Source organism: Lipotes vexillifer, unplaced genomic scaffold (assembly GCF_000442215.2).
Source record: "Lipotes vexillifer unplaced genomic scaffold, Lipotes_vexillifer_v1.1 scaffold250, whole genome shotgun sequence".
Classification (NCBI taxonomy): Eukaryota; Metazoa; Chordata; class Mammalia; order Artiodactyla; family Lipotidae; genus Lipotes; species Lipotes vexillifer.
The window spans coordinates 1,878,204-1,905,100 of record NW_006785198.1 but is presented as its reverse complement, the minus strand read 5'-3'; the positions used below and the strand labels follow the sequence as shown (position 1 = coordinate 1,905,100).

Genomic DNA, 26,897 nt, shown 5'->3' with positions numbered 1-26,897 from the left:
TAGGGAAAGGTAGTTACTGATTGAGCTGAGAAAATTGTTTCTTGAAAAAATCCAGTTTCTGTAAAGAATTAAGAGTTCTTCAGTTTGAAATTAATGCTACCGGCCTCATAGGGAAAGGGACTTAGGAGAAGCAGCTGAATTAGCTGGTGATAATGTCAGGCCACTGAGTTAAACCTTAGAGTGCCCCATGAAATCCCTGAGATTTTAACTTTCCACCATCCTTTTGTAACTTTCCACCATCCTTTTGTGGTGATGTTTTTTGTGAGAGCAGGAGCAGGTTTTTTTAATTTTTAAAATTTTTTTGCGGTACGCGGGCCTCTCACTGCTGTGGCCTCTCTTGTTGCGGAGCACAGGCTCCGGACTCGCAGGGTCAGTGGCCATGGCTCATGGGCCTAGCTGCTCCGCGGCATGTGGGATCTTCCCGGACCGGGGCACGAACCCGTGTCCCCTGCATCAGCAGGCGGACTCTCAACCACTGAGCCACCAGGGAAGCCCAGAAGCAGTTTTTTTAAAATCACAATTATGATTGGTCACCCAGAAACATTTACAGTTTTAAAACTAGATCCTTAAAGACATTTTATTTCAAAGGGCTGCTTTTAGTTAGATTACCTAATGTGAATTTGTGGAATTAATAAAAAACAAAAATTAAAACCAAGAGTCAGTGTTAGATAGATTGATTTAATGTGTTGTCAGAAAGTCTCCCAGGCAGGCTATTATGGTCATTAAAGGGTTTCTGTAACCAAAGGGAGAAACAAAGTTTGGTATATAAACATCTATTTCCTAGCTAGCATGAAATTCTGTTTTTAAAGTTGCTTAGTTATCTTTGCATTCAAATAAATGTTTAAAATAAACTGATGTCTCAGGGAGAGGAATTGTAATTTATAGAAAGTAATTTTGAGTGTTATTTATACATTCTGCTTGGTAATCAGTGAAGCTGCAGGAGAATAATAAATTTTATTGTGGGAATTTGAATAGCTGTACTAGTTTCCTTGCCATGCTTTGCAACTGTGACTTGTTTTAGAATTTGTAATTCTGAGTAAGAAGTGAAGTAAAGACGATTTCATTTTCATTCTCATAAAAGGCTAACATTCTGCCATTCATTCACTCATCATTTACTGATTTATTCAGCAAATGTTTACTGAGCTCCAGCTAAGTGTCTAGCATGGTTCTAGGCAGAAGTGATACAATGATTGAGCAAGACAGAAGACTAATTGCTGCCCTCCCAATGTGCCCCTTTTAGTATAGGAAACAGAAAATGAAACAACCAAGTATAACAAAATGAGATAAGGGTATACACAGAAGGACATCTAACAGTCTTGGTAGTTGGGGGAGGTCGGGAGGAGTAATACTGGAAGGAAAGGCTGACCAAAGGCAATGAAATCTAGACTCAGACCTAAATGGAAAAGGCATGGAGCTTTACAGACAGAGAGAACAGTAAAAGGCTCAGAGGTGAGACAGCACAGTGCATTTGAGGGCCTGAAAGAAATGAAGTTGGTTGGAGCACACATTCTAGGGGAGGAGTGACTGGAGCTGGATCTGGAGAGAGAAACAGAGACTATATCATGCAAAGCCTTTACTTTCTTAGCTAAATAAATGGAGGTTAGGATCACCTGGCTTCTTGATCTTGGGGTCAGTGTGCAGGTGGAAAATGTCAGAGAAGTTATATATTTGTTGAAACTCAAGACCACCTGATAGTCTCATTGACTGAAGATTGATACATTCATTCATTTAAAAATCTTTATTTAACAGTAGTGTGTGTCAGAAACTTTGCTAGGCTAGGCAGTAATCAGTTTAACAATCTCTGTGGTACTGCAAGGAGAGACTATTTTAAGTGTATATTTCTTCCCTGCTACTGACTGGACTCTAGGCATTTTGATCACTTGAAGCCCTCAAGCATATTTATCTCCTTTGCATTTCATGAGTTGCCTGTATGCTTGGAATTTAACCAAAAGTTCTAGTATGTTTCACACTAGATTAGTTATACAAGTACCTATTGAGTTGAATTCATTGTGTATAAGTTTTTGACAACACTTTACTCCCTACTGCTAGGATAAGAACTGTTTTTCAGTTATTTTGGGAACAAAGTACAAAAATTTTACTATTACTGGATCTTAGCAGCTAGTAAAGAGCAAAATCTGTAAAGCTGTCATGACTTAGAGAATTTTTGGCTTGTAAACGCAGTGTGATGGAAATTGTTGAAATTCTTGATGTATATTACATGTATGTTTTTCAGATTAGTCTACTTTTTCCAATTGGTTTAAATGAAAATCGCCAATTCAGTAAAAAAAAAAAAAAAGTTTCTTATTCACAAATTGAACCTGTGTAGGAATAAGCATCAGTAACTTGAGGACATATATCATAAAACCTGAAAGTCTCATGGGTGCCCTAAACAAAAAGATGCCTGAAATTCCCCTGAAGTAACTTAAACCCTTCAGATAAAGAGAAAGTTGAATAGCGCTAAGAATTATTTAGGGAAGATGCCTGGGATGGATATTAGTTCTTTAAATATTCTCAGTATGGTCTTTAGATATCTATTTCCTGCTTGATCCCCTCTAGGCCTTCACCCTTCACGTGTCTGGTCATGTTTTGACTGTGGCTTATGTCAAACTGAAAATATGGCTAGCAGACCAGACACACAGAGTATTTCACATTTTGTTATATATCCTCAGTAATATTATGAACATTTATTGAATGTTTCTTACCATATTGTTAACTTCTTTCAGACCTGGTCTGATTTTGTTAAATGTCTGAGTATATGTACTTCTGTTACTTTATATTAATGACACATGGTCCAGACATACAAAAAAATGAACAAAAACAGGCATGGTTTGAATATTTGAAAAATATTCATATTTAATACACTAACTAGACTTTTTATTAGGGTACACTAAATGTATGAACAAATTAGCAAAGTAGACTATTTTAGGTTACTTAATTAAAAAAGAATTGGCCAGAACTGTAAGAGGACCTTTCCCCAGCTGTGGTTAAACGACATGCCCTTTATATATAGTGATTTATACAACATCTTGCTAAGAACGTAGCTTGATTTTTGTCCTCTAATGCCAGTATATTACTAGGATTCTGCCATACACACAAATTTGGGGGTTTTATATTTGGAATTTAAAATATAAAATTTATATTATGTCATCATATAATAGATGAGTCAGCTAAGACTCAGAAACTTGAAATAACCCACCCAAGGTCACAGAATGAGTTTGAAATAGAACCAGGATTAGCCTTTTGACTCCTAGTCTAGTGTTATTTTCTTATTAACCATGTTGTTTTCTCTGCAACAACTTAATAGTTTTAATTTTAACTTATTTAAGGACTCCAGCATGTCTAGCATGATATGCACAGCACAACAGCGGAGAAGCCCAAAGCACAGCTGCTATCCTTGAGAACTCTATCATCTGCTAATGTGGAAATGTGATATTTTTTTCTTAATTAAGTAAATGTATCATAAATGTAATATCATGGGGAGGGGGGGAGCAAAAGCAAAGAAATAAACAAGCCCAGCTCAACTAGACATTTCCCAGAAAGCTTGGATTCATTAGATATCCATTTTATTCAGTGATAGAGTTGGGCTCTTTATCAACCTGATTATGTCAGTTAAGCTTGATCTCTTCTCTGTGTTCCAACTTCAGAGATGAGAAAAAACAGTTAAAATGAAAAAGAAGACTTCCACTTACCCTACCACAGCAGAATTATTTAAAAAAAAATTATTCTTTCCCTCTTTGGACATCCAACTAAAAGTACCCTTATTTTACTTTACTTTTCCTAAGTGTTAAAATAATTAGGTTCATAGGGAAGAATTGAATCCTCAGTCATTGAGAGATCTATTATTCTGTTCCTGTTTAAAAATATTTATTGTGTCAATTTTATGTAAGAAATTGATAAAAGGTGAAGACCTGTTACTTGCTCAGATATTTACTTACTAATTAATCATAAAAGGTACAACAGGGCTTCCCTGGTGGCACAGTGGTTGGGAGTCCGCCTGCCGATGCAGGGGACACGGGTTTGTGCCCTGGTCCGGGAAGATCCCACATGCCGCGGAGCGGCTGGGCCCGTGAGCCATGGCCGCTGAGCCTGCGCGTCCGGAGCCTGTGCTCCGCAATGGGAGAGGCCACAGCGGTGGGAGGTCCGCGAACCGGAAAAACAAACAAACAAACAAAAAAACAAAGAAAAAAGGTACAATATATATGGGCTATAATACAGTTAAAATTAAAGCATCAAGAGTACAGAGGTGAGGAAAAGATCCAGTCCTCTTTAGGGATGATGGGAACATTCATGGAGCAGGTATTCAAATTAGGCTTTGATGATACTGAACATTGTGACAGGTGGAAACTGAGAGCTTTTCAGGCACTTACAAGGTCTGTGCATGGAGTAGAGAATAACATGATATGGCTGGAGCTTTGGGATGTCAGATGTAATTGGTCCATAGTGCTAAAAAAAGAAAGGAGGTTGAAGCTGAATGATAAGGGCCTTGAACACCTGGTGAGGAACTTGACTTTTCCTGCTCTTCCTTAGTTGTACGGTCAGGCCATTCAAGATGGCTGTTCTCTTGCTCTCTGTAAATCCCCTGCTCGACCAGGCCCTGCTTCACTCACATGACTATCCAATCTTCTTAATTATAGGACTTAATTAGTAACTACCCACGTGTCCCCAGCCGCTGGTTTCCCTGGTAACTGATGAGCCAACCTGATGTCAATTCTCCCTATAAATGGTAGCCTCCTTCTCCCTCTGGAAGGTTGCTGTTTTGTCCTGTTTGCTGTCTGCTAGGTACGGTGCTGCAGGTGTTGCTCCAGGACCTTTTGCTTCAGTCTTGTAAGATCCCCTATCTAACAAACCATTGATGTCTCCTCTGTCGCTGTTTTGGGGCTCTTTTTTCAGTTTAGAGGTTGGGCAACTCTGTGGCTTGCCGGCCTGTGGGGTACAGCCCGACAGTTGGCCAGAAGTTTGGGGCAGAATTAGAAAAAGATGAAAGAAAATCACTATTTCATATCATTGATCTCTCTCTTAGTCATCAAGTTAGTACATAGGTACGCTTACCTAAGGTGTGGCTCAACTGATTTGTCATAATCTCCTAAAATCACCTGGCTGAGGGATGATGTTTGATGTGTTCAGGTTTTCCTGCCTCACGTCAGGAATAGACTTGTTAACATATCTAGAAAGAACTTTATTTTCCATTTTTCTCCCCTGAGGTCATGGGAAAGTCTGAGTTGGCGGAATTGCCACGTGAATAGTGCTAGTTACTGTACTCTTCACTAGTTAGCTTTATTCTGGATGGAACAGTGCCTGTGGGTTATTTTTAAGCTCTGTGAGCCAGATTACTTTGGCCAGGTGAGAAGTGCATCCTTTCATGTTGCATTTTCTGTTAAAACAGCATAATTCTGATATACTGTCCTTCAGTGACCGGAATCTTGAGCTATTTTCTAGTCTTACCGATGTACGTCCTGCCAGTTGAAAATAGAAATTTGAAAGGAAAAGAGCCTCCTTTTACTCAAACTCTAGATCCCACTGGGATCCATCCTGGAGCACCCAAGGAAATTATTTTCATTTCACATTGTGGTCCTCAACGTTGCACATTGGAATCACCTGAGAAGTGTTTAAAAATCCCTGTAGGACAAATTAAAATCAATCTCTGAGAGTGGGGGTGGGGAGGGAAGAACCCAAGTATTAGTAGTTTTTAAAAATCACCAGGTGATTCCACTATGCAGCTCGGGTAAAAAGATGCACAACAAGTAGGCCTCACATCATCTCTTGAGCATCATCTCTTCCAGAACAGTGGTCCTCGGTGTGTGATTCCCCAGATCTGCATCATCAGCATTGCCTGAGAACTTGTTATAATTGCAAATTTTTGAGTCCCACCCCAGACCTACTGAGTCAGAAACGTTCAGGGTGGAGCCCAGAAATCTTTAACAAGCCCTCCAGGTGATTCTGATACCCACTCATGTTTGAAAACCATGATCTAGAGCAGTAGAAAAGGATTTTTTTTTTAAAGGGTCAAATAATCTTATTTGTGTCATGTCATAAAATTAGATATATGTGATTTAAGCAGAATATTAGGTTATTTTAAGTTCAATGCAACTATCAAAAGTAAATATTCTAAACTGTTTTTTCCTCAGAGTTTGGTACACACGCAGTCAATATTAGAATCACCTAGTTAAAAATGTGTACGTGGGCTTCCCTGGTGGCAGCAGTGGTTGAGAGTCCGCCTGCCGATGCAGGGGACACGGGTTCGTGCCCCGGTCCGGGAGGATCCCACGTGCCGCGGAGCGGCTGGGCCCGTGAGCCATGGCCGCTGAGCCTGCGCGTCCGGAGCCTGTGCTCCGCAACGGGAGAGGCCACGACAGCGAGAGGCCCGCGTACGGCAAAAAAATCGGCTGTAGTTAGAACCTAATTATCTAAAAAAAAAAAAAAAAAAAAAAATGTGTACGTGCTGAGGATCCACTTCAAATTTACGAATCACAGTCACTGTGGGAAGGCCTGGAATCTGGATTTTTCAAGGAAGCCTCAGGTGGTCCTTTGGCAAACTAACATTTGAGAACCATCTCATGGATGACACCATATATGGGAATCTTTTATGGGCTTCATTAAAATATATGGTCCAGCTATTTGCCCACATCAGTTGAAATTTCTATAATGATTCAGTTGATTAGTTTGTAGAGTTAATGATTGTTAAGTATTCTATCAAAGTCTTATAAAAGCTGTGCTCTGTTTTAAGTGTGACCATAGAATGTACATTTTTCACTTAAAAAATGCTTAATACTATTCTAATACAAATAATATGTCCATTATAGCAAAGAGAATAGTATAATTTTATATTGTGTATAAATATACAATTATAGTATAATTTTATATTGGCTTTATTACATTAACATGGTCCTTATTCTTGTTGATAAAGGTAAAAACATAGTGATAAATAGAAAATGTACCAATTTAGTGATAAATGTATCTAGTGATAAATAGAAAATGTACCAGTTACTACTGGCACACCGGGAACTTGATAAAAATGATTTTCAGAGGGCTCTGTAATCATTCCTTACAGAAATGTATTTTCAGAACTGTCATTTGAGGAGTCTGAGTTAGACTAAACAGAATCAGAGTCTATATTGGCAAGAAAAACTAGGTAATAGAATAGTTTTCAGTATGCTCGTCATTACTTTTAGAAACTATCTCTGATTTTCAGTTGGGAGGTAAAGCCAATTATGAAGACTAATCAATAAAATCTATCAAAAGTTTGGTTAAACTAAAAAATCACGAAGTATTCTTACCTTGCTAATCAATGTGAATGAATATTTTGATTTGTAGTGGTTGAGTACTGTGTTCACAATGACTGCTAATCACAATGGTCAATGTTGACATCTACACGTCGTTAGTATTTTCAGAACCAAGGAGTCGTGAATCTAGTGCGAGTGATTTGAATATGATCTGCAAATAGATTTTATATAAAAACATTTAAGCAAATAACTGGTTCCATCAATTTGTAATCACTGTAGTTAAGTGACTATAAGTTGTATTTTGTGCCAATCTGTAATACTTTGTGTAAAATTACATGTATGGTGGTTTGACATAATATATACTACTAATAATAATTTCACCTGTACTAGTTCACATTTATTGAGTTTTTCCTGTGTGCCAGGTACTGTTTGGGGTACTTTACATGAAGCTTTTTAGTTAATATTCCAAAACCTTTATGAGATAGACTTAATAGATGGAGACACTAGGGCACAGAGTAATAAAAAGGGTGCCCAAGACACAGTAAGTGGTAAAGCTGGAACTTGAATTGAGAGCCCTTGCTTTTAACCAATATGAGTATTAAAATACTGTGTTAATTAAAATAATAGCTTAATTCTTAATCTTGCACTAGAGTTCATTTTGAATTTTCTAATTTATAGGTCATAAATGTCCAACTAAGTTTTTCCCAATTGTTTTTCTTTTTTTAGGAAACTGCTTCTTCATTTGATTGTACTATGTGTGTCAGGGGTTGCTGTTCATGCACAAGATCAAGGTAAGAATGTTACCTTGTTACTTATTTACTTATATAAAAAGTCAGCTTCCAGACAGCAAAAGTGCATGACTTTTCAAGTTGTCATGACCTTAAATTCAACATTAAACAATAAAAAATTCTACCCAGTACAATGAGAAAGTAAGGGTGAAGAAACCAATTTTGGGGGAAATATGACCTTTAAGGAATTACTCATGTCTTCTGTCTGTGAAATTGCTTACCTTTTTAAGCACACTCTCTGTAAAAGAGAAGTTTTGTACAGTAAAAAGGCTTTGCTTGTGACTTCATTTTAAGTGGGAGTTCCTGGGGGTGGCAAACTGTGACTGAATTACCTTTGCACTTCTTGAAACAACACAGGCATATACTAAATGTTCCGTCTAGATTTACATCATTAAGAAACAAAATAAAATGTGAATACCGGTGGGCTTGGGATTTCATTTAATTCAAGTGGAAAGGTTTAGAAAGTAGTTGAAGGTTTTGTTTTGTTTTTGCTTGCTATCTAGTTGCTCTGGTGGTATGGTGATAGTTTTGGGAATCTATATATACCCTAATTTATTCATTTATTAAACAACATTTAAATAATATTTTCTGTTTGCCACCATAATATCCTAATTGCCAGTGATTGAAATGTGAATAAGATAATGCCTCTGGCCCCAAAGTGAAAAAACAAGTGCCTTTGTCAAAGTTAAAAAAACAAAAAACAAAGTCAAAGAGAAAAACCCTGAAACTGTGCTGGATCTACAGAAAATATCACCGTGGTCCTGATTTTTTTTTTCCTCCTCTGCTTTGTATCAGGGCTGCCAAATTATTCATTTGACAGAACCAACTTTTCAGTTCAATGACCAATTCAAGGTGTCACTTGTCAATTAATCAAATAATAGTAGAAAAAGACAAGTAAACAAAATACATGTAGGTAGAGAGAGGGCACAAAGGAGGGGGTGGTACTCTATTTATTGACCAAATTGACCAATGGACATAACGTTAAGTGTTCTATCGAATACCACATATATGAATTAAAAGGTATCATGGAAGGCATTTTCTAACTGTCTTTTATGGGAAGATCATTAAATCAGGTCACATGTAACTTCATAAATGTTATTTTTGACCAAGTCATTTCTGTTACTTTAGTTTGCTTTAAGTAGCCCAGAAGAGGAGAGAAACTCTCTTTTAATTTCTTGCTATCATTACTGTTGGTTTCTGAGAACTTATGTTACCAGTCACTGTGCTAGTAGAATATACATTTTCTTCATCACTAACTCATTGAAGGGTTTTTATAATTATGCCCATGAATTGCTGAAACCAAGATTAAGAAGAATAAATAACTACCCCAAGGGTTGCAGGCTAATAAATGGAAGAACCAAGATTTGAACTCAGGTATTTAGACTATAAAGTCTACAAATTCTTTAAAATTAAGCCTCTTGGACAAGAGAGAAGATAAAGAGGATAACTGCCATTATTAAATATCTATTTTGTGTCTTGTCATTTGCTGGAATTTTACATATGTGATTCTAATCCTCATAATGAACCTGTAGGGTAGGTATCATAGATGAAGAAACTGAGGGCCAAGGAAGGGGCTTGCCCAGGCTTATATAGCTAAAAGCTGAATTTGGGCCTGTCAAGTCTGACCCCCCAAAAACAACAACATCAAAAAAACCCTACTTCTTTCCATTACACATACCCTTGCTTTACAGTTGTCATCTGTTAGTGTTATGAGTTTAATAATTTACAAAATGTGTCATTATCCAAATATTAAAAACCTAGACAAAGAAAGATATAATGAAAACTGAATATTTATGAATAGATTTTTTTTTTTAAAAAAAGTCAGAAACAATGAAAGGAGTAAATGAAAGAAATAATACTTCTTTCAACCTTAAGATTTCATTTACAGAATACAAAATGTGCTTTTTAATTTCAGGGTGAACATCTTTTCAGACTTCATAAAATTTTATTTTGAGTTCTTAACAAAAAAAATATTTTAAAAACCTCTTTGACTTTATAAAACTTAGTACTTTTGAGCACAAAAATGAAATGAAAGTAGTGGTATGTTATTAGAAACTTAGAAGTACTGTTTTCCTAAAGTAGTTTGTTGTTGTTGAATTGGCATGATTCAATAATATATCTAATCAGGAGGTTATAAAAACATTTTCAGAGAAATTGTGATTTGATAGTGATTACAAATATCATTTGCAACCTTAATACTGCTGAACATGTATACTTGACCTAGAGATGATCCCAAATTAGACTTCTCAGAAATAAATATTTATTGGTGCTTATGATAGTTTCCAAAACTTAAAAAAAAGTAATACAAGTGTATAGTTTAAAAAGTCAAGTTGTGCTACAAAATATATGACAAAATAATATCCCTTGACCTTACCTAGTCTTGCAATCCTTTACCCAAACTTTCTTTTGGTTTTACTCTCCATAGTTCTTAATAATATGCTTATATATTGTATTGACTTCCTATTTTTGATGAAGAGGCTTTAACATTTTTACACCGCTCTATGCCTCCTCTTCACCCTCTTCTTTTCTTCTATCCTCTCTGTATAGTTTTCCTCCTTTTTTTTTGTTCTTTGTTTTCTATGGCACTATGACTAATTCTTCTCAGATACTCCAAAAGAATTTTAAAACTTCTTTGAAAAATATTTTTTAAAAAATACATAAAATACTCTAACCATTTGAGTTTTTTTTCTTGGAGATATTTCTTCTGGAAGCTAAGATTCTGTTCTGCCATGGATTGGTAGCTGTCTAAGCTTCTTGTAAAGTTGATGCCTCTCATCTGTGTTAGATCCAGTATCTTGGAACTCATATTTTCCTTTTGCATTGTCCATTTCCTAATTTGAGTGGAGCATGTCATCCAATAGCATCCTGAGAATGTGTACTTAGGTGTTATACTTCTTGCAGCATTGCATTTCTGAGAATGTGTATTTCACCCATATGCTTGAGGGTAGTTTGGGTGGGTATAGAATTTTAGGCTGTAAATAGTTGTCTCTCAGAATTTTAAAGACTTCCATCTATTGTCTTCTGGCTTGCACTTAAAAAATCTGATGTTATACTAATTCTTGATTCTTTATTTGTGACCTTTTAATTTTCCACTTTAAACCTTAAGATCAGCTGTTTATCCTTGACATTTTGAAATTTTGCAATAACATGTTTTTTCAGGTTATTCTGATGGGTAGTCATTAGGCCTTTTCAATGGGGAAATATCTTTCATTTTTCTGGGAATTTTCCCGTGTTAGTTTTTTCTCTCTGACATATTTATTTCTTCTTTCTGTAAGTTCTATTGGTCAGATATTGGATCTGGATTGAACTCCGTATTTTCTTATTTTTAGCTCCGATTTCCCATCTTTGTTTTCTTTACATTTTATATCAGATTTTCATGAGTCACTATTCCCAAATATTTAAATTATTTACTTGTGCTGCATTTAAATTTTTAAGAGATTTCTCACTCAGATTGCGTCTTAAAAAAATAACATTTTGTTCTTGTTTCTTTGATATAATATCTACTCAGCTTTCCAAAGATAAAAATAATTTATTTGAACTTTTATTCTGCTCCCTGTATTGTCTTTGTTTGTCCACAAATTTTGGTTTGCTTTGGTCTATTATGTTGGAAAAATTCTTCATAAGTCTATATTACCTGTGTTATCATTTAAAAGCAAGGCAATAAAAATATGCTTGGAAACTCTTTTTGCATGGGTGGGCTTGTTAACTGGTATATTCTACATAGAGCGTCATAAATGAGCATTGCTGACCATCTCGTTGTTGGACCGCAAATGTCTAAGGCCGTCCAGTTTCTTTAGAGAAGAATCCTTCAATTTCTTACTTGTAGAATATAATCCTGGTTGCCACTGTTATTGGAGTTAAATGATATAAAGAGGTTCTTGGGAGTGGGGGAGTTGTTGTCTCACCACTTAGTATGTAGATTTTTACTGAATTCCCTTGTTCTCATTATGGCGCTTCTTTTCCCTCTTCTGCTAGGATTGATTCAGTGTTTCTACATAAGAAAGCTCTAATCTTCAGTTTTGCTCTCAAAGCTTCTTATACAGATTTTCAGACCCTCCCCTCTCTCCCATATGATGCCTCATGCTTCTCTCCTGAATTCAGTGATTTGGAGCCTTCAGTTGTTGAGCCTTTTCAGGACTTTGAAGTGTGAACTGGCCTGCCCATCATTAGCACTTCCTTCTTAAAGCCCTTAGTGTTCGTCAGCTCTGCTAATTCCTGCATGTGTTTTTCATCTTTCAAAAATTCGTTGATATCTCTTATCTGTTGTTTCTTCTACCCTTTCACTTTGCCTAGGTAGTTTTAAACCACATTTCCTTATTCTCATTTTAGGAAGACTTTAAGACTATGCAGAGAAACATCTGTTATTTGCCATGTTTTCAGTTCTTCCTTTAACTTTTAGCACAGCTAAGAAAGCCATTAAAATATCCTGTTCATAAATATAAATCTTTGTTTTATAACCGAGGTTAGGTATAACCAAATGAATAGATGATTCTATTTCAAGAAAAAATTATTTAAGACTGAGTTTTCCAAGGATTTGACACAAAGTTCCCTTTTCTTATATGATACAGTCTCCTTATAACTCTATTGGTGGGCTGGCTGCCAGTGAGGTAGGCGTAGTTTGCAACACCTCTGTGTGATACCTTACACCATATGAGATGTAAGCTAATTGTCAACATACACAGCACTCCTCAGGTTCATGATCCCTACGTGTGCAAACCACAGCTGTAGAAATCTCTCTGTAAAATGCGTGTCTCCAAGAAGAGTATTTTCTGTGGAAATTAACCCAAAAATGTGTTGTAAGAAGCAGCTCATTCTAGTTGCAGTAACTCCAAGCATTTTCTGCCAAAACCCCTTATGGACACTTAACCAAAAATTTTACACATATGTTAAAGCTTCATTTCTCATTTTATAAATAAGTTGCTTTTATTTCTTTATTCAAAATAGATGTACTTAAGAATATGGTTTTTTTTTTTTCTTTTTGCGGTACGCGGGCCTCTCACTGCTGTGGCCTCTCCTGTTGCGGAGCACAGGCTCTGGACGCACAGGCTCAGCGGCCATGGCTCACGGGCCCAGCCGCTCCGCGGCACGTGGGATCTTCCCAGACCGGGGCACAAACCCGTGTCCCCTGCATCGACAGGCAGACTCAACCACTGCGCCACCAGGGAAGCCCAAGAATAAAGTCAAAATTTCCTCTTCTAACATACCCAGTGACAGTGGTGCACAGGTGTTCTGGAGTCAGAATCCTGGGTTTATGCCCAGGTTCCAGTGCCTACCAGTTTTGTGACCTTGAGCAAGTTCCTTACATACTTTGAGCCTCAATATCAGAAACTTAAAAGTGAGGATAATAATAATTCTTACTACATAGGTTGTTGTGGGTAAAATGAGAACACATGTAAAGTGCTTAGTACATGGCTATTACATACATGATGAGCATACGATAAAAGTTTAGTAGAAAAAAAACTCTGGATCCTTTGCTTTTTCTATATACTGATGATATTGAAAAAATAAAATATTTGGTTTTAAACAACTTTCTTTAGTTCCTTAACTCAGTGAGCTGGAATTCAAGAAGCCTATATTTGAGTCTTAATTCTGGCACAGATGATTTGGCTGAGGCTATATAGAACAATGGAAAGTGGATATTGGGCACTTACCTAGTTATTTAGTCAATTTGGGTAAATTGGCAAGGAAAAGAAAAGTATATTGAGGCCTGTATGATCTTCCTCATGTACAACTCTGATTTTATTTTAAACAATCATTTTTTCATTCCTACAAACTAGAAAGAATATAGCTTTGGTGACTTAACTGACCCAGATACATGAAAATTTTAAACAGTGAGAATTTGTTAAAATTAAGTGCTTTTTGTATTAATTTAGTTAATAATGCACCAATACTATAATTTATTACACTCCTAAATGATATTACTCTATTTTTTAACTAAAAATTGATAACTTAAAAATCTTTTAAGCTGCTAATTTCTAAGAAATGTAAGAATCCTTACATTTTGAAAGGTAACCATAATACTACCCTTGTTCCTCCAGTTTGTGATAGAATATTGTTGCATGTTGACAGGTAAAATGGTTCTTTGGCTCTCTGTACTTGTAAAAACAAGTGTAACCATTGGCTCTCCCATGTCTGTTTCTTTAGGCATATACTCTACTCCACCACAGAGTCAATTATATAGCCACTGGAGTGAGTCAAATGCTTGGGTATGAGTCATAGTTTCAGCACCTACGGAGACGCAATTTCTCCTTTTTGTCTCCCTTTCTCCCCCCACTTCCTGTCTGTCTCTCTTTTCACCTCCCTCTCGTCTTCCCTCTACCTGTCTCTCTTTTCTCCTAGCTAGTGATAATATCATACTGCTTATTATATAGGTTTCAAATGAAAGGCAAGTCAGGTTGGTGTCTGTGCCTATATCTATCTGAGCATTAGCCTTGCAGGCTTAGAATTTTTTTTTTTTTCTGGTAGATAGCTTTTGCTTTTATTTGAATGATATTATACTTATCATATTGCTTTTCACCTAACAATATAATTTGGAGATCAGTGTAAGATAGGTTTTTGAGGGTGAGCAACTGAAATTCATTCTGGTTTATTAAAAAGCAGAAAGGTTTTTCTTAAAAGCTATTCTGTGGTTCACAGAATTGCCAGGAAGTCTAGAGAATCAGGTCACTAAGAACAGAAACCAGGGAAATTATGGACCAAGACCAGAAGTAGAGCTACTCCCCAGGAGGAGTATGGGCCACTGTGGCCACCACTGGATGGTGGACACATTCTCCTCTGTCTGTTTCTTTGTATCACTTGTTTCAAATCCAAAGCCCAAAATGGAGATGCCTGTCCATATCGCCAGCTGCTAAGGTGTGGCAAAAGTGTGTAAATGGCCTTTTCATGGTCTGTAAAGAAATGTGACAGCCAGTCTCTGTGTCCTAGAAGTTCCTTTTCCTGCTTCCATCGTGTCTGTTAGAGGTGGTCCTCACATGCTTGGTGATCCCTGGCTCGCTGTTAATATTGAAGAGTGGGGCACCAAAAGGATGACTGAAAGCTCTGTGTGTGAGTGGGGCTGGTTGGCTAATTGGTTTCATTGAGGGATCTCTGTACTTCACCTTTTCTAGGTCTTTCCTCTTGGGAAGTGTTGTTTTTTGGCGGAAGAATCCACCAGGTTTCTACGTGGGGAGGCATGAGTCTGGTTTCCAGAGCTCTGGGACTTGGCTGGGAGGTTTCTGCAGAACAAAGTTTAATAATGGTCATCCTTGCCTCTGGCTGTACTGGAACTATTTGTTTCCATTTTAAGATGTTTCTAGAAGACTGATTTTTATTAGCATACTGAGCAAGGATCTATTTGTTATTAGTATGTAACAAAACAACAACAAACCAAAACTTGAACTGAAGGCTTAAAGAGGAGGTAACACTTGAACTGAGTCTTGTAAGATGCGTAAACTTGGCATGGAGGGACATACTTACCAGGACTCTGAAAGAATGAGTTTTTGTAAGCTTTGATATGGCAAGAAATTCAAGGAAAAGTTAAGTATCAAGAATAGGAAATACCATGGAGTGAGAAGATAAATCATTGAGAAGAAATGTGTAAACCAGTGTAAATTAGGGGGCAGTCCTAAAGACCACACTTACTTCTGATACCAACTGCAAGTTTCAGGGTCCCCAAGACCAATTTCAGGCTCAATAATGCTCTAGAAGGACTCACAGAACTCATGAAATCTGTTATACTCTGTTATGGTAGATTACAGCAAAAGGATACAGATTAAAATCAGTCGAGAGAAGAGACTCAGGGAGACGAGTCTAGGAAAGTCCTTATGTGGAGTGTCCAGTTATCCTTTCCCAGTGGAATCATGGTCAGTGCCAACCTTCCCAGCAATAATATGTGATAATATGCACAGGATATTGCCAAGCAGTGAAGTTTATTAGGAAGGTATGGAATGTGAGACTAGAAATATAGGCAGGAGGTTATATCATTAAGGGCCTGAGGGCAGAAATAAGATGATTGAGTTTAGTACTAAAAGCTGTAAGAAATACTGATGTGTTGTTGTAGGAAGGAGTGTCATGAACTAATGTTCATTTTCTTCTGTGCTTTAGGAAGCTTTCTCTAGCAGCAGTGTGGATGATGGATGGGACAGGGATGTCTCACAGGAGACAGAGAAATCTATTAGGAGGCTAATATTAAAATCTGACTACAGAGAGCCGAACTAAGGCTTGTGTTGGACTTGGTGACTGAATAGATATGGAGAATGGGCGGGAAGGGAAGTATCAAAGATAATTACCAGGTTTCTGGGTTAGATGACTGGATCGATTAATTCATTCAAGCAATACTGTGGACCTACTTTTTTTTTTAGTCATTGTCCTAGTTGTTGGAATATTACTGTAAAACAAGATGAAGGTCTACTCTGAAGGACTTACATTTCAACTAGAGAGCCAAGTAATAAAGTTTATATATACATACATTTTTTCCCCTAAATTTTCAGTGTTAGGAAGAAATTATAAAGCTCAGTAAGACATTAGAGTTAGAGAGTTATTGGGGCAAGGAGGATAACTGTTTTATAGTTTAGGTAATGTGGCCAGGGAGAGCCTCTCTGAGGAGGTCACATTTGAGCCTAGATCAGAATGAACTAAGGGTTTAGAGCATTCTAAGCCAAGAGAAAAATAAGCGCAAATGCTGTGAGTTAAAAATGAGTTTAGTGGTTTTAAGGAATAAGAAAAGACCAGTTTGGATGGAGCAGAGGTGGGATGAAATGAAGGGAGAGATGAGATAGGTAAGAAGGGAGCTGGTGACACAGGTTTTATGTACCCCGTAAAACTCTGGATTGCACTTTTAGTGTGATGGGAAGCCATTGAAGAATTTTGTTCAGGAGAATGCCACGATATAATTTACGCTATAAAAATATTACTCAGACTCCTGGTGTGGTAGTGGGGATCTTCACTGAGAAACGCACTAAAGGAAGAGGAATGAATCTGGGGGGAAATGTATTGAGTTAGAAGTGCTCGTGGGATAACTAACCTCTACTGGATAAATTCAGTGGGCAATTGGTTATTCAAGCCCAGAAGAGAGGTTTGTGAGTCAGCATATGTGGTTACTGAAACCATGGTTTGGATGAAGTCATTAGGCTTGATGTTTATAGTTAAAAGAGCAAGGCGTTGTCTTGGCAACACCATGATGTATTCTGTTTAAGAAGCAAATAGGTGGAGATACAGTCAGTTCTGCCATCAGGCTACACATGCATTCCGAGAAGTTGCCATGCTAATAGACTGGCTCTAGAGAACTGCCTACATTCAAATTCTGCCTCTGAACTTCCTAGTTGGGTGACCTTGGGAAAATCATTTAAATTCTCTGTGACTTGTTTTTATAACTGTCAGATGGATTAACAATAGCACATACTTCATTATGTTATGAGAATTATGTGGCTTAATACAGTAAAATTCTTAGCATAGTTCTTGGTACATAGAAACAGTTTAATAAATGCTATTATTCTTTAAACAGTGTAAGCCATCTAATAAAGTGCCTGTTGATAAAGAGTATTCTTTAAATACTAACTAATTTCCTAAGTGACACAAACTACATTGATTTCCTGGTTAGAGCCACTCATGAAACAAGTAACTTACTGTAGACAACTAAGATTTTTCTTGCTATATTCATCAGTACCAAATATCTAAATTTAAATTTGCAATTTGGTGGTATCCAGGGCTAGGCTTAAATTAATGTAAAAAGTCTGTATTCTGATAGAAGACATTTTCTTTTTTCTCCTGTTCTCCCCACCCCTCTTGTCTGGGCCTTTTTATCCTTAACAGTTCTCTACAGGCATACCTCATTTTATTGCACTTGACTTTATTGCATTTCTCAGATATTGCATATTTTACAAATTGAAGGTTTGTGGCAACCCTGTTTCAGTCAAGTCTATTGGTGCCATTTTTCCAACAGCATTTGCTCACTTCATGTCTGTGTCACATTTTGGTAATTCTCACAATATTTAAAACTTTTTCATTCTATGTATTATGGCCTGTGATCAGTGTTTTTATTGTGTGTGTGTGTGATACACGGGCCTCTTACTGTTGTGGCCTTTCCCGTTGCGGAGCACAGGCTCCGGACGCGCAGGCTCAGCGGCCATGGCTCACGGGCCTAGCCGCTCCGTGGCATGTGGGATCTTCCCAGACCAGGGCACGAACCCGTGTCCCCTGCATCGGCAGGCAGACTCTCAACCACTGTGCCACCAGGGAAGCATGCGATCAGTGTTTTTGATACTGTTCTGCAAAATGATTACAACTCACTGAAGGCTCAGATGATGGTTAGCATTTTTTAGCAATAAAGAAGTTTTTAATTAAAGTATGTACATTGTTTTTTAGACATAATGCTATTGCAGACTTAATAGACTACAGTATAGTATAAACATAAATTATTACGTACTGGGAAACTAAGCAATTTGTGTAACTCACTTTATTCTGATACTGACTTTACTGTGGTGGTCTGGAACAGAACCTGCAATATCTCTGAGGTACGCCTGTGTTCTCTTCAGTCAACATCTACTCAAAGGATTTGCTAAACATATTCACAGTGAGATGTGAAAGGGTAAAACTAGAGTAACAATTAGATTTCACATCAGATACCAACTCTGGTGGCTACCTAGAGAATATTTTCCACTGTGAGATTTCTGTTGGGAGAAATAACCCTGCCATGATTGATTAGGCTTGCCAAGGGAAACGAGGTGGTATGGAGAATACAGTGGCTGTGAGACAGTGTGGCAGGTAGACTTTGAAGGTGGTAGACTTTGAAGTCAGTCTGATTGTGCTGAAATCCATTTCTACTGTTCATCAGCTGTATGACCAAGTTACTTAATCTCTCTGGACCTCAGATTCTTCATCTGTGAAATGACTTTCAGTATAAACTTGAAACCATGAGATACTTTCTTTCCATTTCTGTTTCTGGATATCATACTAATAATACAAGGTGAATGAAATAATAAATGAACCTGAAAACTGCATTTTCACCAAAACTAGGGGACTGGTATAATCTGCAGACTCCCAAAATCTGCTGAGAAAAGCAGATGCCCTATGGAGTAAAATCAGTAGTAAGATTTCAGAAAGCACCAGCAAAAGCCAACTTCCTCAAGGTGAGAAGCACACCCTGAAGTACTTAACCTTTAGCCTTTGTACAAAACAAGTGTCACAGGATCTGGGGAGGGCCGAAGCTGCCCAGAAGGAAGTATAAGAAAGAATCACAGATAATAGCTAAATGGCTCAGTGGGGACAGAGCTCAGAAAATGTAAAAATCTGCTTCCTAAGGTGAAGGATTCATTCTGAAGTATATGCCATTGGAAGGGAATACAGGGGAAAGAGAGAGGAGTTGTGAGTGGGGCTGGCTGTGGAAGTCCTCCTGGACTGGGTTTGGTTCAGAGAAGAAGGTGGGGCTGTATCAAGGAACCATTTGAGAAGGAAACTCTGGTAATGCTGAAATGGAACCTTTGGGTTTTGAGATTTGGCAGGCATGGCCCTCCATCTTCTCTCCTAGCATCCTTCTGTAAATTGCTGGGCTATGAAACCATAAGTAACTAACATAGAAAGACACAACAAGGTAGAATGTATGGAAAAACAGCAAAAACGAGAATGCATACATTAAAAACAAATCACCTCTGAAGGAAGATCATAAAGCAGAAATATAAGAACTCAGGAAAAGGAAGAGATGGTAAGATATTAAAAGGAAATGAACTGTGAGCTTGTAAAACTCAAAAGAAGTGGTAGGGAAAAAAACCCTTTTACAAATCGAAATGAAATTGGAACATGAAGAGATAAGACATAGGAAACACAAAGATACGAGAAAATCAAACAAATGGAACTGAAGATAAGGAACATTTACAGAGAAATATAGAGGACGGCAGTGGAGATTCAACATACAATAGGAATTTTTGAAGGAGAAAATTGAAACTATAAAATAAAATAAATATTCAAGGGTGTAATTCATGAAGTTAAAAAAAAAAAACCCAAAACGAAAAAACGAGACTTGAATTTGTACAACAAGTGGGCATACTGTGTGCCTGGAAACATTTATCCAGAATGGTCAATATGAAGCCATATCATAATTAAAAAATCGCTGTACTTTGAAGATAAAGAACAGATCTTTTGGGTATGCTGTTAAAAAATCGAGTCACTTAGAAGGAGAAAAAAATTGTCTGACTTCAGATTTTTCTGTCCTAACATTCAACACCTAAGGACAGTGGAACCATAACCGCAAGATATCCAAGGAAAGAAAATACCAACAAAGAATGTTATATTCCGTGAAAATTAAGGTACAAAGCTACTAACCATTAAGTCAGGAAAAGTTCTCATGAACCCTTCTTGATGAAGCCAATAGAACATAAACTTCAGCAAAACGTAAAGGAGAAAACAGCTACAAAAGACTGGCTCTATTTAACAAAAGAAAATATGGGAATGAAACAGGATCTAAATACCATATGAACTAACAATGTAAGAATGGTACAACCACTAAGAAAATGGGAGGAAAGGGGAAAAAAACCCAGGAAGTAAATTAAGTTTGCTGATTGGCTTATCAGAAGCTGGGAATTAAAAATTATCCAAAGCTTATAAATCAAATAAAAAATACTGTAAGGATAGTATTTAATAATGAAAAGGTAAATACTAAGAAAATCCTATTGACTAATATTAGGTGGTAAAGGGGGAAAAAGGAGAAAAAAGAAAAGGAAACATTGTTCACTGAAAAATATGTCTAAAGAGGACTAGGGACATTGTATACATTTATAATTTTAAAGGTCAACTTTAGAATAAAAATACAAACCTTTCTAATTTCAAAAGAACTACATACAATAGTAAAGTAAACAAAGCACAAAAAGCAAAGGAAACAAAGCACATAGTGACTTTAAAAATTGGAAAACATGAAATATGACAGATTAAACCACATCAATAACTAAATAGATTTAATTTTATATTCAAAAAAATTTTTTTCAGATTAGATCACAAATCAAACTCCTTCCTCTTTACCTAAAGCAGTGTTTCAATGTAGGTGAAAATAAAAGCATGGGCAAAGGTATATCAGACAAATGCAAACAAAAAGTGGGGCAAGGGGTCTTAATCCCAGATAAGGTGCAGTACCCAATAAATATATGAATTTTATGACTATCTCTGCATAGCAATCATAACAATATTCATAAAGTTAAGACCACATGAGATAAAAGACCAAAAAGACATAATAGTGATGAGACTTTCTTTACCTCTTAGTCTATGAAAGATTAATTGTATAAAAATAAGGGTATAGAGGATATAAAATAAACGAGGTTCAGCCAACTGGTATTAAATTCTATGCCCTGAAATACCTTTGTAAGTGCTTATCAAACTCTATTGAACATTGACCATTTATTAGGCTAAGTTTCAAAAACAGTGCAAATTAGACACCGTCCTCTGATCACAATTCTGTTAAGTTAGATTTTACTAACAAAATTAGAAAACAAACAAAAACCCTTCTAACTGGAAGATTTTGTATTTCCTCTTAAATCATTTGGTTCAATGGGAAAATACAAGTAAAAATTGCGTAGTTTCTAGAAAACTACAAAAATGAAAATATCACACAAAATGAAAATATCACATATCAAAATCTATGGGATATAGCAAAAGCAGTATTGAGGAAATTTATTGCTTAAGTGCTATAAATAACTAAGTGCTCATTGCCAGAAACTAGACAACGAATCAAACCAAATGAAAATAGGAAAAGAAAATAAAGATAAATGCAGAAATTAATGATGCAGAAAGCAGACAAAAACAGTAGAAAGGATAAATCCAAAGGCTATACTTTTGAAATAAGCAATAGTTATACTAAAGAACAAATAGAGGACTTCCCTCGTGGAGCAGTGGTTAAGAATCCTCCTGCCAATGCAGGGGACATGGGTTTGATCCCTGGTTCAGGTAGATCCCACATACCACGGAGCAACTAAGCCTGTGAGCCACGACTACGGAGCCTGCTCTCTAGAGCCTGCGATCCACAACTACTGAGCCTGCATGCCACAACTACTAAAGCCCGCACGCCTAGGGCCTGTGCTCCGCAGCAAGAGAAGTGACCGCTATGAGAAGCCTGCGCACCGCAACGAAGAGTGGCCCCCACTCGCCACAACTAGAGAAAGCCCGCATGCAGCAATGAAGACGCAAGGCAGCCAAAAATAAAAAAATAAAATAAATTAATAGAGTTCTAGAGCCAGAGTGGGTTTGAATGCCACTCTGCCACTTATTAAAAAGAGCAAAATATTCAAAATGGGAAAATTATATAGAGAACCACAGAAATAGGGAAACAAAAGGAATTGTAAGGGAATATTACATGAAGATCTCTGAGTAATACATTTGAAAGCCTAGAAGGAAGTTATTTCGTATAAAAATATAAATTTAAAAAATTGATTCAAAATGTAGTTGAAAAGTAGAATAAATCAATGTAGAATAAATTAGGAAGGTGAATGAAGAGCTATCAATGAAAAAGCCAACGTAAGTTTGGTTTACAACTGAGTTTTATCTTCTGAAAAATTTTTTTAAAGGTATTTAAACTGTTCTGGGCCATAAAAAATAATGAAGTTGAACATTATAGTCAGATAAAGGTAAGGGAAATAAGGGGAAAACCACAGGCCAGTCTTAATTCATAAATATCGATGCAGAGAGTCTACATAAGATATTCTTGAAGAATCCAGTAAGGTATTAAAAGGATAAAACATAGGGCCTTCCCTGGTGGCGCAGTGGTTGAGAGTCCGCCTGCCGATGCAGGGGACACGGGTTCGTGCCCCAGTCCGGGAAGATCCCACATGCCGTGGAGCGGCTGGGCCCGTGAGCCATGGCCGCTGAGCCTGCGCGTCCGGAGCCTGTGCTCCACAACAGGGGAGGCCACAACAGTGAGAGGCCCACGTACTACAAAAATAAATAAATAAATAAAATAAAATATAAACAAGTAGATTTTATTTTAGAAATGCAAGGAAGGTTCAGTCAAGAAGTTTTTTGTGTAGTTAATGCTTTAAAACATTTGATTTTTAAAAAATCCTAGCTATTTGTCATTAAAACTCAGAAATAGGATTGAAGGAAATATATATGTATACATATATATTAGAATACATATATATTAGAATTGAAGGAAGCATATATATATGTGTACATGTATATATATATATAAATATCAAAAATGTATGTATACTAAAGTTTTAAAATAATACTTTCTAATAGAATTTCATTCTAATAGAATCAGAAATTTGAGGCAGTACATAGTATGGGTTAAGTACAAAGACTGGTTTTCTTTGGGCAAGTAGCAGCCCTAGATATCATACCACATAATTTTGACTCTTCCTTTATGTAATAGCTGATCTGGCATCATAGAATGCCAGATCATATTTCCCATACTTTATTATTATATATATTTTAAGCATTGTGATTTTCACATTAGCAGTGTTTCTTCCATAGTTTATTTCTTGGATTGAGAATATCCTTACAAGCAATTAGCATTGGTCAAGAGTACCCAAAGTCACAGTTTAAGCATTTTATGTTTCAGAAGTGTAAATTTTCATTGAAGATTAGGAGTGATTTAGCTGGTAATTCATGTTTTATGTTAAAACAAATAGCCATATTATGGAGTAAAATTAAATTTGTTTAAAAATTATAATTTTAAAACATGAGAAGTCAAAGATTTTTTTGTGTGTTTTTATGGGACCTCTTTAAAGTATTTCCCCAAATTCCTGGAGACGCATATAATTTATAACTGCTGTTAGGAATATTTTGGTGGACATTTGCCACTATATTTACGATTTGTAATAAAAGTGAGTTATCAAATATCTACTAATTTCCTATAAAAGGAAAGTTAAGATGATGTGTAATCTTGCTGGCTAATCTTCAGAAATCTTTGCTTTTCCTCACTTATCATAGTGATGAATGAACAGTTCTTTAACATTTCTTGTTGGAAATGATTATGTACATACAATGATACAAATGGGAGATTTATAACCCAAAGAATAATAAAGATCACATGGCTGACCAAGCTGTTCTGTATCCTTGAGAAGTTTATTATCTTTTACAAGTCCTAGAGTTGTAGAACTCTAGAAGTAAATGTCACATCTGATTAGATTCTGGTGGGGCAGATTCATTCATTCAGAAATTATAGAACTATTTGAAGGCAGGTATAGTAGATATCCAATAAGGAAGCAGACATAGAATCTGTCTTCAAGAGTTTATAATTGGGTAAGGGAGATAAGCAGTATACTATCAATAACATTACAATGAAAACCAGAAAAATCATAATTATATAATGTATATAAAACCTATATTTTATAATGAGAAACTCTGCAAACTGTTTGGATTAACAATTACTCTGGAGGACTGAGAAAAAAAATGGAAGAGAGAGAAATTTGGAAGGAAGAGAAAAAAATACAATGATCAGCAACAGTAAGAATTTAAGTTCTCTTGTCCAGGAGTTTTCAGGGTGACTGGGTACTTTATGTATAGCACACACTTAAGGTATTAGGCATAGGGAGAGCTCTTATGTGACCTGTAAATTCTCGGAAGGTAAAACGGAAAACAGCCTGAAAATTTATAGTTTAAACGGTTGTGTGAACTTAATTTATAAAATGGGTTCCAAATTAAAAATTTCTTTTTGTAAGTATGTCCCTAGTTTCTCTTTAACACAGAAGTCATAAAATTTTAAGTTCTAAATTAAAGATATAAATGACTATCTGGGAATCTTTGAACATGTAATTCATTGGCGTAACAAGTTTCCTAATTGGGAAGAATAAGAGAACATTTATTAAATTTTGGGTTTAGGGATATTGGGGTGTATGTATGTGTGTGTTTCAGATTATGAGTACAATGTTTTATTTTCCCTTTCCATACCTCTCATTACCTAGAAATTAGTTATTGTTAGAGCATGTTTATTTTGGGGATTACTGTTGATACCTACAAGGAAGATTGTAGGTATATTCAAACATTTATATGAACACATGAATGCATAAGAGTAAGATTCTTTCTTTCTCTTTCTCTCTCTCTTTAATTTCCAGGCATAGATATTCTTCATCAACTAGGCCTTGGAGGCAAAGATGTAAGACATTCATCATCAGTGACTGCTGTACCATCATCATCTACACCATTACCTCAGGGGGTCCATTTAACAGAATCGGGTGTCCTTTTAACAAATGATTCTTATATTGAGTCACCTCTCCTGAAAACTTTACCAGTCAACTTAGAACAGCCATTTACAATATTAATTGGTTTACAGTCTCATAGAGTAAACAATGCATTTCTCTTCAGCATTAGAAGTAAAAATAGATTGCAATTAGGAGTACAGTTATTACCTAAAAAATTAGTGGTATACCTTGGAGGAAAGCAGTCTGTATTTTTTAACTATAGTGTTCACGATGAGCAATGGCACACATTTGCCATTGCTGTTAGCTATCAAGTTGTCTCAATGTTTGCTGAATGTGGAAAGAAATATTTTAGCAGAGAGACTCTTTCAGAAGTTCAGACCTTTGATTCTAACAGTGTGTTTACCTTGGGAAGTATGAATAATAATTCTGTCCATTTTGAAGGAATAGTATGTCAGTTGGATATTATTCCTTCAGCAGAAGCATCTGCAAACTATTGCAGATATGTGAAACAGCAGTGTCTCCCTGAGACAAGCCTTCTCCATACAACTGTCGTACCAGCTAAGATACCAGAAAACTCTCTCTTGCCCAAAAGATTTGGTGAAAAAGTACTGTCGGAGGACACACTTACCAAAGGCAGAAGCATTCTAGATTCCAGAAATGATTCTACGGCAGTGCATAAAGAACAAGAACACCAGATATCAAGATCTCAGTTAACTTCTCTTCGTTCAGGGAATGTCTCTGCTGTGGCTCTTGTGAACCATGTGATTCAGGCCAAAGAAATGATCACTGAGCAACTTACTCAGGCAAATCTAAGCCTGCCAATGACACATCATAGCCTCAATAAGCCAAGGAAAAATAGCAAGGAGAAATTTGATTCTCTTCTAAACGTGTTGGACAATATCACACAACATAATGATAAAGTAGCTGGTCTGTCACCATTTAAGAAGATATCATCTATTCTTCCACATATAAAACAAGATGCAATTAAGAATCTCAAGAAAGCTATCACAGCAAATCTACACACTAATGAACTTATGGAACTGCGACAGATTTTAAACACAACCTTATACAGAGTGACAGATGAGCCATCTGTGGATAATCACCTTGATCTAAGGAAGGAAGGTGAATTTGATCCTGATGCTACTTATCCCTTCGAAAATAGCTATGAAACTGAGCTTTATGATTATTATTATTATTATGAGGATCTTAATACAATGCTCGAAATGGAGAATCTAAGAGGGCCAAAAGGGGACACTGGACCTCCCGTAAGTTATTGTTTTTAAAATGTGTCTTAATGCACTAATTTACCAAACATTTTGAAAGGAATTCCCTAGGCTGAACAGTACAGAACACATCTGTCTTAGAGATGTACCCTGGCTTACAATGAGTACATTATGCTTGCTATAATATATCCAACCAGAATGCAACCCTGGGTCAAATATTGTACTTTTTTTTTTTTTTTTGGTTTTTATTGGAAGGCTGAAAAGTTTACTTAATTCTGGTAAAGTGGTGAGTAAACTATATGTTTTTCTTGTTCAGGTGAAATTCAATCAGGAATTCAACTGCTAAATATAGATCAGCCTTCTTTTTTTATGAAAAATACCCATAGGCTTAGTGCATAGTCATGTTAAGAGAAGGATATGAAAGTTATAGTAGACTAAATAAAAATACTTTAAATACATTATTACATATACTTTCAACAAAATCATATCAAAAATGAATTAAAATAGAGTGTAAAATTTTAGATAGAGATAATTTTATAGTGAGTCACTGGGGAAAAGCAAACCCTT

The 26,897-nt window shown here is 36.4% G+C and overlaps 1 protein-coding gene across 1 annotated transcript in view; it reads left to right on the top strand.

Annotated features, from left to right (window-relative positions):
• Nucleotides 1-16,664: 16,664 nt before the first annotated feature.
• Nucleotides 16,665-26,897, top strand: part of COL24A1 (collagen type XXIV alpha 1 chain) — a 382,692-nt gene continuing 372,459 nt past the window's right edge. Inside the window, exons 1-3 of the mRNA XM_007457245.1 lie at nucleotides 16,665-16,669; nucleotides 17,029-17,060; nucleotides 25,021-26,372. Of these exons, the coding sequence (XP_007457307.1) occupies nucleotides 16,665-16,669; nucleotides 17,029-17,060; nucleotides 25,021-26,372 (1,389 nt within the window). The remainder of the gene's footprint in view (nucleotides 16,670-17,028; nucleotides 17,061-25,020; nucleotides 26,373-26,897) is intronic.